Below are 13,506 nucleotides of genomic sequence, written 5' to 3' on the forward strand. Positions count from 1 at the left end.
GCGATAGGGCTTAGACTTAATGTTTTTGACGTGCAGAGGAATTGAGTTCTATTTTATGTTTTCTCCAACCATTTCTTAATTCTCCTTTTAATTCAACAGTCACACCACTATGTACCATTACTCGTTACAACATGAGTGGATTGATAATACTATGTCACAATGTGAGTTACACTAAAAACTTCTCCGTGTCAAAAAAACCGTGAAAAAAGGAAATTTGGGAGTCAATTTTCTTCGAACATTGAGCAGAATTGCCACGATACCACAAAAAGTGATTATATGTTACACGAAAGTGGCAATAAGCATCCTATTTCTAGTGTAAAACCGGGCTTTGGGCTCAGATAAGGGCCTCTTGTGTGCTAGCATGTCTTCATAGTTCATCTAATTAGACAAGATGAGTAATTGACGCTCGTATAGTTCTTCTAGCGCTTGCCCCTTGGTCTCCATCACTAGTTTTGCAATGAATACAACAGTTAAACCACAAATGGTCGTGAAGACGACTTTTTCGTGTTGAATGATACATTATAAGCCTGAATGCAGGACCAGTATTAACTAAAACTAACTTAACTATTGGTATGGAGAGCATTTTAGATGCACGTGACTTGTTCGTTGCTAAAGATGTGACCAATATTTCCAAGAGAAGAAAAAATACTTGTATGTGGATTGTTTGGATTTACCAGCATGCTAATAAACACCAAAACGGGAGCAAGCTCCTTCCACCGGTCAAGGTCCTGCCGTATAAAAAAGATGTACGTCAAAATATGAATTTGCAAATGAAGCAAGCAACAACACAAGCTGAGAAGTGTGGGAACAAGTTTTGGTAGAGACCTGAAAGAAAAATGCCAAACCCACAAGAAAGGCACCAGAGCACATCCCAGTAAAACCACAAATGTTTGATGGCTTTACTGTGAACTTACTGATATCATAAAATAAACGTTCTTTCGCCATTCTCAATTTCTTACCACCAGAAGTGGCCGTCTTCCGGATTTATCTGCTAATAGCATACTCAATAAAACACCAGGTATATGTAAAACACGAAAGAAATATCTACTCATTGGAGATACGCATCAAACGAAACTATCTAATCGCTTGTGGAGTGATAGTTTTCAGACTCGTGTACCCCAATAATTGCCAATGATATAGTCCCAATGCTACTTGGGAAATCTGTGTTGAGAGTTGTCCCACATCAGTGAGGGACAAGGTTTGTTATGTGCTTATATGATCTTAGGCTACTCTCCATATTGCCAATTGGTTTTATGGTGGAACCTCAATTTCATCATGGTATCAGAGTCAGGTTGTTCACGTGTGAAGCCCAACGGCCACACGTGCTCCACATCACCCAGTTGTTGTCCACGTGTAGGCTTGAAAGTCCGTCATACGTGCGGTGGCATGTTGAGAGTTGTCCCACATCAGTGAGAGACAAGGTTTGCTATGTGCTTATATGATCTTGGGCTAGTCCCCATATTGCCATTGATTTTATGGTGGAACCCCAATGTCATCAATCTGCCAGAAAATGGATACGAAATCATATTTTCTGCTATACAGCAAAATAAAAGCTTTCGATCCAGCATCAAATGTTGTATAGCAGAAAATATGATTTCCATAAAATGTTGCTGCACTGGACCCCCCAAATTGCTGTAGTACCTGTAAGTTTATGAATATGAATTATGGAAGGAATCAGTTCTTGTGTTTAAGATTGATATGGAAAAGTCTTGGTCAAAAGCCTTAACTTATTTGGTTTCCTTGTGGAATAAGTTTTGTGAGATTCTGAATAATCGTTGTGGGATTAGAACTCGGTAATAGAACATGTTTGGGATTGATATGTTGTATCAATTGTGATGTTTGAATCCTAAGTCTATTCTGATAGGGAATGACAATAGGAGTGCTATAAAAGCTTATGCCACTGCTCTTGCAATATACGGTTATATAGAGTTCCAAGTCCTATCGTCTGGAAGAACCATTGAGATTTGTAAAAGAGGAGAAGGCAGTAAGCTGTGAAGTCGCAATGGCTTCTTCATCTGGTTCCAATTCTGCAGGTAAGTTCTCGAGCTTTTCTCATGTTTTTATTCATCTATTGGTTAAGTGGAGTTGTGATTTAATTGGTTGTATCCATGTTCTTTAGATTGATGAACTGTTAGAGTTTATTCTTACAGTACCATCAATCCAGCTCCAACCTAATCCAGTTAAAATATCCGTAGAAAGGTAAGACACCTCATGAAAAGAAAAGGTAATGCAGTAAATGACTTGTTCAATCGTATTACCTTTGAAAAAGCTTACAATCAGTGAGTGAGCGTATCTTTGCTGAAACAAGTCCAGCATTATTTCTGACTGCTGCTGAAAGATCATAGTATAATCCCGCCACGATATAATATTATGTCTTATTCTTTTTAAAAGCTAAAGAACATAATTTATCTCCAAAATAATTCCTCAAGTTCAGGATACCAAACAAATAACCTTTAAACGATAACATGAAGTTCGAATTTGGAAAGTTACCATGATATCAGCTGCTTCTTGAGATATATAAGAATTTTTCCTCTAAGATGTTGCAGAGCAGCGTAAAGGTCCTTTTATTTATCAATTTTAGCCTGCAAACTAGTGTACCATAATTGATTCTACCTGTTAATGGGAGAGAACTTGATCATTTTATATATGTTTTATATGGATATGTTAGAAACTGATTTAAATTTGAAGAAGAACAAGACGGAGTTTGCATTAACCACGTACATACTTAACCCAATGCCAAATCCCGAGAACAGTCGTCCAAAATCCAGCCACCAAGCATTCTACCATCAAGCATTGAACTCAACTACTGATTGAAACCCAATAAGGGAAGAAAACAAAAGGCAGGCAGGAAAAAAGAGAGAAATAGAAAACAATACGTTGCATTCATCATATGTATATGGAGACAGGAAAGAGAAGAAACCTTTGCAAATGCTATACGCAGCCACCCTGCAGTACTGAATGTTTCGGACAGCCACATTGTCTGTTTCAAGATATCAACATGAAAACAACGAAAAATAAAATATAGTTAATATAAGTTTGAGCATCTGCACTAGGCCTAGGGACAATGGAAAATGCCAAAACTTGCACCTCTTAAGACCAATGAGATCCGCTGTTCTTACATTTACCAATTCACCAATCACTCCGCCGATTGTTAATATTGAACCAAAAACAGAGTACTGCATAAGGAGAAGAAAGTTTACCAAATGCAGAGGACTGAAAACCGAAGAGACTATAGCCTACTTGATACATATACAAAGGTGGCGAACATCTAAGTGCAATTTGCAATAATCAAGGTCGATCGGTTCACTCTTATCATCTACAAATGGAGTTGTAGTATATCTCGAGGTCTTAATGACACGTCCCGACCCTGATATTCCCCGAAAACCAGAATAGACACGTGTTGGCCGACACCCAAGGGTAACGAAAGCCATTAATTGATACAAAAGCTAGGAATAAGAAATAAATACGGGTTATGAATTAAAAAAAACAATGAATTAACAATTTAGGAACGTGTTCAGAGTATACAACTAAACCTAGTCACTAACAAGAATTAAGATAAGATTGAATGAACAAAGGAGTGGGTCCTACCCCGAGAGGACTCGGAGATGCCGCTGCGGAAGTACCTTGATGCCGGGATTGTATGCCTTGATTCAAATTCCTGAATGGGGGCGCAAAACAAAGGTGAGTGGACCAAGCTTGTATATATACATAATACAAAAACAGTTATGAACATACTAACCCCCACATTTTATATAATGAAAACTACTAGCATAATAAGTGATAGCTTTTCTGAAACCTCTAGCATGCCATAAAACAATTCATATATCTATCTGCAAATCAATCTCAAAAAATCATATCAGAAATCATATCAGAAATCGTATCAGGAAGCATAACACAAGTTGTGCTGCTAGTGAGTGCACTGAATAATAATACTCCCGGCCCAATGCCTATCTCCGTGTCCCTCAGCTTTTCGCTAGGGATTATTTCTCCTGGCCTCAATGCCAACACCAGATCCTCGCCCCAGGCAGCATAGTGTTCACTAGGTACGCACAAAACATAATTCATCTCTAAAATACAACTTCATAGCATAAATTCATCGATCCTCTATACTACGAAGAGGTGTTCGAAAGTCATTTGAAACGCATTCTTAGCATCCTATCGTCATCGATCAGATAGTCTACCAGAATGAAGGTTCTATAGAAAATACAATATAATGAAAATAGTTCAAAATATATATAATCAATCATAATTAAATCATCATGCTTCCTGTAAAGTATTCCTCAAATCAATAATTCTGCAAGGCATGCTATTAAATTATGCAATTCTATCAATAAAACATGCAATTTTCGAAGGTAGTCCACTCACAGATACTCCGAAGCAGCAGAATTGTGCGGAAAAAAGATTAAGGAAGTCTCCACTAGCAACTTCACCTAAGCACGAAAATGTACAATTTAATAAACTACCCAAAAGATAGAATTTTAGGAAATGGAAATGGGTTTTTGGGTTTGGGTAGGTTAGGAACAAGAGGTGGTTTGGGCTTGAGCCCAAACCCATGCTTACACACACTGCACACACATACACAGCCCAAAAGTTTTACAAACAGGGCCGGGCTTTAAGCCCAACCCATGTACACACACACTCCTGCACATGCATAGTATGCACATGCACACACACAAAACCACACACACTCACGGCCCACACATACACACCAGCACACTCACAAGCACTGCACACTAAACATACACACACACACACACTCACTGTACATGGCCTGCATAATATACCTATCCCTGCAATATCAACCCAACTCTCTCACAGTACGCACACACTGAGCACAGCAACGCATACATACATGTGCACACATTCACAGTACATACATATATATACACTCACAAACACGCATGTACATACATCCATACAACCCACACACATACGGACGTACACACACACACTTACACGGGCCTGCCCTACATCACACACACACAGGGCATACTGCTGCATGCATGGCATGCAGATATATGCACACATACACACACGCTGCACTCAACAACACACATACACACACTGTCAAAAAGAACAACAGGTAAATAATTACCTGGGTTCGAAATCAAAGGGGTCCGTGCACCCACAGCAACAAACTCGCCGGAGTTCGTCCTTCTTCTCTTGCCGAAAACTGGAAAATAAAGATTGAGGTGCATGCAGGGGTTAGGACTTGAATAAGGGATTCAAACCTCCTCCCACTTATCACAAAGACAAATAGGAAGAGATCAGATGCACTAAGATACCCACCAACTCAGAACTCGACGGCATTTTGCCGGAGTTCGTCGTCGGAATCGATTTCGATATACCAGTTTCGACAGAGGGTAAAACCCTCGAGTTTTTCACATGAAATCTTCATCACAGATCAAAAATAGCAAGAATAACCCAGAATTTTGAAAGAAGAACACGAGTCTCACCTGGGTTCGAGTTTTTGAGCTTTGAAGTTCACGGCTTCAATGGCAGAACAACCTACCACACACCGATGTCACATGCAATGCTATGGTTGGGTTCCTTAAGCTTTAGGGATTAAGATTTCATAATTTGTTGGTTTGATTTGTCTACAATTTGAATAGGGAAAATGGTGAGAGCTCGCGGAGCTCTAGAGAGAGAGAGAGAAGAACAGAAAAAAAAGAGAGAGGTTCTGAGGTTGGGAGTGTTTCGGGAAGAGAGGGAAGAAGGGAGAGATCTGAGAGCTGCCACATGGCAGTTTAAGAGAAACAACATTTCTAGATCAAAGGTTAGGATTAAAAGAGAATAAGGGACTAAAGTGATAGAAAACAAATATGTTGTAGGGGAAAAATAGAAATAGAATGGAAATATGGGGGTGGGGTTTAACACTTAAAATCGTATCTATTTACATTTTTCATGTGACTATTTGATCTTCTGTTAAATTGATGATATAGAATTTGTTCTTAGGTTCTGCGAATAAACCATTTTTGCAACAAATTAACTAATTCTGCTTGTTGTTCAAGAATATGAAATAGCGATTAAGGAAAAACTGAAATTTTATGATATCACTTTTAGTGTGTGTGATGCGAGTGTCACTTCCGATTACATAATTAGGTCCTATAATGCTCCAACATCACTTTAACATATCAAAAGATTATACAAACGTAGAAGAAAATTGCTTTGATTTAACAAATATTATGGTGCTTTGAGAGAAAATTGATACACCGTGACAAACACGTGACACTTTGTACTCCATGAACATGTACCCCTTTCGGTATCACGTGACAAGCACGTGACATTTTGAAAATAAGAAGCGAAAAACTACGCTCTCTCTAGATCTGCGCCCGTCTCTTCACACGCACGGCGAATCCAAGCCGATGAAACAGAAAGATTCAAACTTTACCGAACCCTGATCGAATCTCCGCCATGGATTTCGTGGAACTGGAGGCGATCGAGGGCCTCCGATGGTCCTGGAATTCATGGCCGCCGTCAAAATCCGAGTGCGCCGCCCTCGTTATCCCTCTCAGCGTCATGTGCACGCCGTTGATGCAGCAAGCCGAGCTGCCGATACTCCCCTACGACCCCGTCACTTGCCTCCGATGCCGCGCCGTTTTGAACCCCTACGCCCGCGTCGAGTACCCTTCTCGCATCTGGTTCTGCTCCTTCTGCCACCACAAGAACTCCTTCCCTCACTCTTACTCCAACATCGGCGAGACCAACCTCCCCGCCGAGCTTTTTCCGACTTACAGCGCCGTCGAGTACGCCAAAACCGCCCATGGAATTCCCAACTCTGGCTCAAATTCCCAGAATTGGGCAAATGGGTTGTCGTCATCGTCGTCCCTGTCGTCTATGGTGTCGTCGGCGGCAGCGTCATCGGTGTCGAATGGGGATTCGAGAGGGGTGAAGCCGGCGTTTGTGTTCGTTGTGGATGCTTGCACGCCTGGGGACGAGCTTGGGGCACTTAAAAATGAGCTCTTGCTTGTTGTGGAGAAGCTTCCGGAGACTGCTTTGGTGGGTCTGATCACGTTTGATTCGATGGTTCGTGTTCATGATCTCGGGTTTTCGGAGTGCTCGAGAGCCGTGGTGCTTTACGGCGAACGGGAGCTGTCGTCGCTTCAGGTAGATGGTTTCTTCTTTGCTTTCCATAATTTTTGGTGTGTTCAAGTGAAATATGTTGCATTTTTCGTGTTTTTTTACTTATTAGTAGCTATTTTGGATATCAGGGAGTTTCTTTAGGTAGTTTAGGAGAAATTTAACCATTTGAAGTTTAAACTTTTGTGTGTTGAAGCATGTCTTACGTTTTACGTGTTTATAATTATTGGCTATTCTTGGTAATGAAGTAGATACGTGTTACATAAATCTACGATCTTTGAGTTTAAATTTGCCATTATTTTGGTGTGTTGAAGTAGGAATGTCTCATTTTTCGTGTTTTTACTTATTAGCAAATTGTTGGTTATTAACGAGTTTCTGTAGGAAGTTTAGAAGACATTCAATTTGGAGTTTAAATTTTGAAGCAGTCCATTTGAATTTGATGGTCTGAACTCTGAAGTAGTAGTTTTATCACTTCATCCATTTTGATATTTGTGGAAATCTCAGTGCTTTTTGGGTCTTCTAGAAACTAGAATGCTCTCCCCCTTTAAGTATTAGTCTCCTAGTTTGCTCAGAGGTTGAAAGCAATCAAGTATTAGTCTCCTACTTATGCGCTTCATATTCCATAGAGAATGTTCTGTGCCTAATTTGAATTACTGAGTTTTCTCATTGAATGCATTTTAAGTTTTAACTCATCCTGTATGTAACTGGAATTTAATGCATTACATTTATATTTTGAACTCTTAGACCCAACAATTTCTAGGCATTAGGCGACCAATGCATCAGCAACTCGGAAAGATGTCAGTTAATCAAAAGCAGGGCTTTTTGCTACCTGTTTCTGAATGTGAGTTCAACATCACAACTGCAATTGAAGAGATCCATTGTTCAGTTCAAGTCAAGCCTGGTCATCGTCCGCAAAGGTGTACAGGAGCAGCAATATCAGCTGCACTTGGACTTCTGGAAGGATGTTCAGGGAGCACGGGTTCCAGGATCATGGTCTTCACATCTGGACCAGCAACTTTTGGCCCAGGAATAATCGTTGATTCCGATCTTAGCAAGTCCATCAGAAATCACCGAGACCTCATCAATGGTCATGCCCCTTACTATAGTAGATCTTGCAGCTTTTATAGGCAAGTGTCGCAGAGGTTAACTGATGCATCTATTGTTCTGGATTTGTTTGCCTGTTCTCTTGATCAATCTGGAGTTGCAGAGGTGAAGGTCCCTGTTGAGAAGTCAGGTGGTTTCATGATGCTAGGTGAGTCATTTGCGTCAAATCAATTCAGAAAATGTTTAAGCCACATTTTTACTCGTGATAAAGAAGGATATTTGAAGATGTATTTTGATGCAACTATTGAGATAGTAACCACTAGAGATATTAAAATCTCTGGAGCCCTAGGTCCTTGTGTATCTCTTCGGGAAGTCAACGATTTAGTGAGTAGCAGTGAGATTGGGGAGGGCGGTACCTATATGTGGAAGTTGGGTACAATCACTAATAAAACATGCATTGCTTTTTTCTTCCAAGTGAGTGACGAGCAGAAAGTTCAACCTGGGTCGGCATTCTTGATACAGTTCATAATACGATACCGTCATGGGAACATGGGGATCCGGAAAAGGGTAACAACCGCAGCAAGAAGATGGGTTGGGGGCCGTTCACCAGAAATTGCTGCTGGGTTTGATCAAGAAGCAGCAGCTTCAGTGATAGCCAGGCTTGCTATTCACCGAGCTGAGACTTGTTTCGCTCGAGATGTTATCAGATGGTTGGATGACACATTGATCCGCTTTGCTTCCAAGTTTGGAGACTACGCGGAGGAAGATCCAACTTCTTTCCGCCTGTCATCCAACTTCTCCCTTTTCCCTCAGTTCATGTATTACTTGAGGAGGTCTCAGTTTATTGATGTCTTCAACAGTAGTCCAGATGAGACTGCTTTCTTCCGGCTAATGCTGAATCGTGAGGGGGTGGTGGGTTCCCTTATCATGATCCAGCCCACGCTTTTCCAATACTCCTTTGATGGTCCACCTGTTCCAGTCCTCCTAGATGTTCGCTCCATCTCTCCAGATGTTATCTTGCTCTTTGACTCATACTTTCACGTGGTTATTCATTACGGGTCCAAAGTTTCCCAGTGGAGGAAGCTTGGGTATGACAAGGACCCAAACCATGAGAATTTGAGGAAGCTGTTGGAAGCCCCTTTAATTGATGCAGAGCAGTTGATGGCTGACCGAGTTCCTGCACCAAAGTTTATTAAATGTGACCAGCATGGCAGCCAAGCGAGGTTTCTTCTTGCAAAGTTGAATCCATCTGTTACCCAGAATTCAACACACACTGACGGTTCAGATATTATTTTCACCGATGATCTGAGCTTGCAGGTATTTTTAGATCACTTGCAGGTCCTTGCAGTGCAAGGCTGATGAAGAGGAGCACTTTATATAGATTTTCGATTTTCTCGTCATACAAAGGTAATTTTGTGTATAGTTTTGAAGAGAAAAAGGTGTCTAGTTGTATTATCCCACTGTGCTTTTGATAACAAGTCATTTTATTTTCTAAGTATCTGTTATCATTACATGATCGACAGTATCGACAAAATGGCAAATTGATGCTCAAATGACTTGAAATTCAACAGATATTAAACAAAATGGGCGATTGATGCTTGTATTTCTTCTAGGGTTCTCCCCTTGGTCTCCGGCACTAGCTTTGCTATGAACAAAACAGTTAAACCGGCTATGGCCGCGTAGAAGAAAAACGTTCCTGAAATCTTTCGAACAGTTATTAGTATGCAGAAAGACCGAAAGGGCACAGAAGAGAGGAGGGAGTGGATTTTATACCCACCTGCCGAGCTCCACTCCATCATAAAATTGAATGTGTAAGTTGTTATCCAAGAACAAGACCAGTACACCAAACTCAACAGGCTTCCGGCCGAGCCCTTAATGTTTACCGGGAAAATCTGAAAAGAAACGTATCGAATCTTCGTTATAAAACTCGATTTCCCGTCAAGTTTCGGATAATCAGTTGGTAGAGCTGTACCTCTGACATAATAACCCACGGTAATCCTGACATTCCGATCAAGTATGTCGTACCATAACCCTGAATGCAACATCAATTAGTTCAAATATTCCCATTTCTCGAATGACTTACAAGAAGACGGAAGATGTGATCGGTTACATTGTACCAGCATGCCGATGAGCACGAGAACTGGAGTTCCTTTCTTCCACAGGTCGAGGTCCTGCCATGACGAAAAAATGTACTTCAAAGCACGATCAAACATGTACGAAGCAAACAGCAAATCAAACAAGAGAAGTATCAAAGTTTCGTTTGGGGAGAAACCTGAAAATAGAATGCCAAGCCCACAAGAAACAAACTCAAGCACATTCCGGCAGCAGAAACCTGCAAACATTACGCAATTTCGTTATGGACTTACTGGTATTCAACATCGAAAAGTTAGATTCTATGCCTTTCTCACCATTAGAAGTGGTCGTCGTCCCGATTTGTCCGTCAAGAAAACACACAATGCAACAGAAGGTATCCCGCTAATAGCCAATGCAATAGTCCCGACACTACTTGAAAAATCTGCCCGAAAATGGACATGAGAGCATATTTTTCGTTATATTGCCCTTCAACTGTACGAAGTAAAATAAAAATATCTTTTGATTTACCGGCATCTACAAATATAGAGCTTCCATAAAAAGCTGTCGCATTAGCCCCCGAAAATTGTTGTAGAAACATCAGCCCGACACCAATCTAAGACGAATCAAATGTGTGTACAAATGTCGGACACATCAGAAAAAGGGGAGGGGAAACAGTTGATGAATTCTGTAAATATATTTTCTTTGAGAAATTCATACGATGAGCGAGTCAGCATATCTCTTATGGAACAAGTCTAGCATACTTTCTGAGTGCTGCTGAAACATTACTGTATAATCCTGCCACGATAAAAGAGAACACGATCTCATTTCTTGTTTGTATGCCGAAAGAAATATCTTTAACCTTAAAAGTGTTGAAACTTGGAAAATTACCATGATATCAGCTGCTTCTTGAGATACAGAAGCCTCCGTTCCTCTAAGACGCTGCAGAGTGGCTTCAAGGTCTTTTTGTTTACCAATTTTGGCCTGCGGAGCTAAGTGTTTTAGTTACTTGAGCGCTTGATTTATTTAAACTTTACCAGACACGCACTCACCAGCCACCTTGGAGACTCTGGGATGAAAAATAAACCTATAATTTGTAGTAGAGTTGGAATTGCACCTGATAATGTAAAATCTCATAGTGTTAAGTATTCCAGTAAATTTGCATGCCTAGATAAACTTAACATAAGGTTTAAGACTAGCGGGATAAGTTACCGATTACTGCAATGGTGCGCCAGGGTAGGGCGTTTCCAATGAAATAGAATAGCGAAAAACCGGAGCTAATGAACAACTGTGTAATTCATGAAATTTAGGCTAGTAATTAATGAAGAGGTAATTAGAGATTATCTCATGTTCACAGTGATTTTGTTATTGACACCATACCTGATTAGCTGAAGTAAATGTTCCTCTGAGATCCTTAGGTGTTATTTCTGATATGTAGACAGGTACCTGTTCATGTATAAGTTAGAAATCATTTCAAAAGATTTCAGGAAAAAATATCTATACTTCGTAGGAAATTCGCACATACCACGTACATAATTATCCCCACGCCAAATCCCACTGACAGTCGTCCAGTATCCAGCCACCAAGCATTCTAACATCAAGTATTTAATTCAAGTACTGATAGACTCGGAAAAAAGGAGAAAACAAAACTTAAGTGACATTCTACTTTAAACTAATTTAAACTGCGGGGAGAGGTCTGAAATTTGGGTGCAGCACATTCGCTTTGGCCAATGTGGCTACGATCACATCTGCTAAATTTTAGTATCTAATCATACATATGGAGATGGGAGAGAGAAGAAACCTTGGCAAATGCAATAGTGAGCCACCCTGCAGAACTGAATATTGCAGAGACTCCCATTGTCTGTTTCATAAAATGAGCAGGGAAATTAAGAACAAGAAGTGTTTAGTTCGTGAGATAATTTAAATATAAAGGGTAGTTAATACAAAAACTTACACCCTTACGACCGATCATATCCGCCATTTTTCCATTTAGTAATCCGCCAATCATTCCTCCTACTGTCAGTATTGAACCGAAAACTGAGTACTGCGTAATGAGAAGAAAGTTTGTCAAAATGCAAACAGAGAACTTCCCAAAGAATCTGAAACTTTTCTTCGGCATCCAAAATTTACGAAACCAAATCCATGTCTGTAAATTCCATAATGGGAAGACTTAATTGATGAACTTCATATTTAATACCCGAATCCCACGTGGGGAGACTAAAGAATTGCGTAATAGTTTAAATGATTTGGGGTATCTCAACCCACACTATTGTACTTACGGCAGCAAGAGTAAGGTCCAAGTCTTCAACGATCCCAGATTCAGCAGCTGATGAATATCCTGTCTGCAGCAGATCATTGTGATTAATGTTTATCAAGATTAAAACCGGAAGATGATTTTTGCACGTCCCTCTTATCCTCTTGTACTCCTCCCCTTTTTCAAGCACTTTGACTGAATTAATATGTCAAAGGAGAATCAAGGCACGGAAACAAGAGGAGTGCAGAAGGAGAAGATGGGATTGTAAATCACAATATTACTTACGGCACAGCCAGCAGAGAGAGATCCACAGAGGGCCACCAAAGTGCTTAGAACAACGACAATGGTGACTGATGGGGACCCACCGGGCATGGTTTCACTCCCATCATCTGCATCCCCATTTACATTACTGGACACGTCTCTTAGTAGTCCTTCTTCCATGGTTTCTCTATGATCCAAACAAATCTTATTTTCTTGTTAAGAAGGTGAAAAAATACACGGGGAAAAAGAAAACGGTTTGCAGAAGAATGAGAAATGCAGGTATTCATAAAAACAACCATAATTTATTATTAATTCTTCATTATTCATTGGTTATGATTAACGAGTTTTTTATTCTGTAAAGATGTCTCTCAAATATTTTATTCCCAACCTTGCCTTTGGTTCAAACTTCACCTATTTGTTTCATGAATCATGTGTATGTATAGGTAGTTGAACTTGAATTTGTTCGTCCTACTCTATACAAGTTTAATATATATCTAGTTCAGTTGGTGGAGTTTGGTTGGTAGGACGATTGAAGTTAAATAGCATTTTATCTGCCTGATTTGTGTTAAAATTCTAATGAGAAACTGATATTTTGGTGTGTAATCTATGGTAAAAGTGGAGAATGTTTTAGCCATTTAGGGAATTGCGGAGCAAAACGCTGCTGCTACTGCAGTGATGATTTCAATCGTTGACTTCAATAGGATTCCTCTATTTCTGTAATACAAGCTTAACTATGTCAAAGCTACCTACTCACTAACAGCTGTTTTCTTCAATCTAAGCTTTTCAACACATGCTAA

The 13,506-nt window shown here is 40.1% G+C and overlaps 3 protein-coding genes across 29 annotated transcripts; 1 reads left to right on the forward strand and 2 right to left on the reverse strand.

The window, feature by feature from the left end:
* Positions 1 to 225: 225 nt before the first annotated feature.
* Positions 226 to 6,350, reverse strand: LOC126592546 (sugar transporter ERD6-like 9). Of its 24 annotated transcripts, none has more exons than XR_007612680.1 (7): positions 3,740 to 4,356; positions 3,589 to 3,658; positions 3,120 to 3,176; positions 2,921 to 2,980; positions 2,726 to 2,780; positions 2,259 to 2,613; positions 226 to 728 (listed from the first exon to the last, which is right to left on the reverse strand). XR_007612680.1 is itself a non-coding variant. In XM_050258262.1 (7 exons), exons 1-6 carry the CDS (start codon positions 3,745 to 3,747, stop codon positions 2,498 to 2,500), a joined length of 366 nt encoding a protein of 121 aa, XP_050114219.1. In that variant the 5' UTR covers positions 3,748 to 4,356; the 3' UTR covers positions 226 to 728; positions 2,491 to 2,497. The 24 variants fall into 24 exon arrangements, 7 of the variants coding, with proteins under 7 accessions (XP_050114219.1, XP_050114218.1, XP_050114217.1 ...); XR_007612679.1 differs by having other exon boundaries at positions 226 to 988; XR_007612678.1 differs by having other exon boundaries at positions 226 to 446; positions 675 to 2,613.
* LOC126592538 (protein transport protein SEC23-like) lies at positions 6,341 to 9,619 on the forward strand. The gene is made up of 2 exons (XM_050258239.1): positions 6,341 to 7,107; positions 7,825 to 9,619. Exons 1-2 carry the CDS (start codon positions 6,415 to 6,417, stop codon positions 9,481 to 9,483), a joined length of 2,352 nt encoding a protein of 783 aa, XP_050114196.1. The 5' UTR covers positions 6,341 to 6,414; the 3' UTR covers positions 9,484 to 9,619.
* LOC126592540 (sugar transporter ERD6-like 5) lies at positions 9,591 to 13,005 on the reverse strand. 4 transcript variants are annotated; one of them, XM_050258243.1, is made up of 17 exons: positions 12,734 to 13,005; positions 12,474 to 12,536; positions 12,149 to 12,238; positions 11,996 to 12,055; positions 11,720 to 11,785; positions 11,575 to 11,640; positions 11,407 to 11,482; positions 11,247 to 11,311; positions 11,086 to 11,178; positions 10,915 to 10,992; positions 10,726 to 10,810; positions 10,533 to 10,639; positions 10,397 to 10,456; positions 10,242 to 10,295; positions 10,097 to 10,156; positions 9,902 to 10,016; positions 9,591 to 9,827 (listed from the first exon to the last, which is right to left on the reverse strand). In XM_050258243.1, the coding sequence occupies exons 1-17, from the start codon at positions 12,887 to 12,889 to the stop codon at positions 9,673 to 9,675; spliced, it is 1,449 nt and encodes a 482-aa protein (XP_050114200.1). In that variant the 5' UTR covers positions 12,890 to 13,005; the 3' UTR covers positions 9,591 to 9,672. The 4 variants fall into 4 exon arrangements, with proteins under 4 accessions (XP_050114200.1, XP_050114201.1, XP_050114199.1 ...); XM_050258244.1 differs by having other exon boundaries at positions 9,591 to 9,820; positions 12,734 to 13,004; XM_050258242.1 differs by having other exon boundaries at positions 9,591 to 10,016.
* Positions 13,006 to 13,506: the final 501 nt, after the last annotated feature.

This window comes from Malus sylvestris, chromosome 12 (genome assembly GCF_916048215.2).
Source record: "Malus sylvestris chromosome 12, drMalSylv7.2, whole genome shotgun sequence".
NCBI lineage: Eukaryota > Viridiplantae > Streptophyta > Magnoliopsida > Rosales > Rosaceae > Malus > Malus sylvestris.

What these genes read in the sequence shown, in the direction of transcription:
- LOC126592546 (XM_050258262.1), bottom strand. An exon ending in TGATTGGTGAATTGGTAAAT is followed by an intron (nt 2,981 to 3,119) that starts GTAAGAACAGCG and finishes ATCTTGAAACAG; the next exon opens with ACAATGTGGCTGTCCGAAAC. An exon ending in GGGATTTGGCATTGGGTTAA is followed by an intron (nt 2,614 to 2,725) that starts GTATGTACGTGG and finishes TCCCATTAACAG; the next exon opens with GTAGAATCAATTATGGTACA.
- LOC126592538 (XM_050258239.1), top strand. Translation starts at nt 6,415, where the DNA reads ATGGATTTCGTGGAACTGGAGGCGATCGAGGGCCTCCGATGGTCCTGG. An exon ending in GGGAGCTGTCGTCGCTTCAG is followed by an intron (nt 7,108 to 7,824) that starts GTAGATGGTTTC and finishes TTGAACTCTTAG; the next exon opens with ACCCAACAATTTCTAGGCAT.
- LOC126592540 (XM_050258242.1), bottom strand. Translation starts at nt 12,889, where the DNA reads ATGGAAGAAGGACTACTAAGAGACGTGTCCAGTAATGTAAATGGGGAT. An exon ending in ATATGATCGGTCGTAAGGGT is followed by an intron (nt 12,056 to 12,148) that starts GTAAGTTTTTGT and finishes TTTATGAAACAG; the next exon opens with ACAATGGGAGTCTCTGCAAT. An exon ending in TCACTATTGCATTTGCCAAG is followed by an intron (nt 11,786 to 11,995) that starts GTTTCTTCTCTC and finishes ACTTGATGTTAG; the next exon opens with AATGCTTGGTGGCTGGATAC.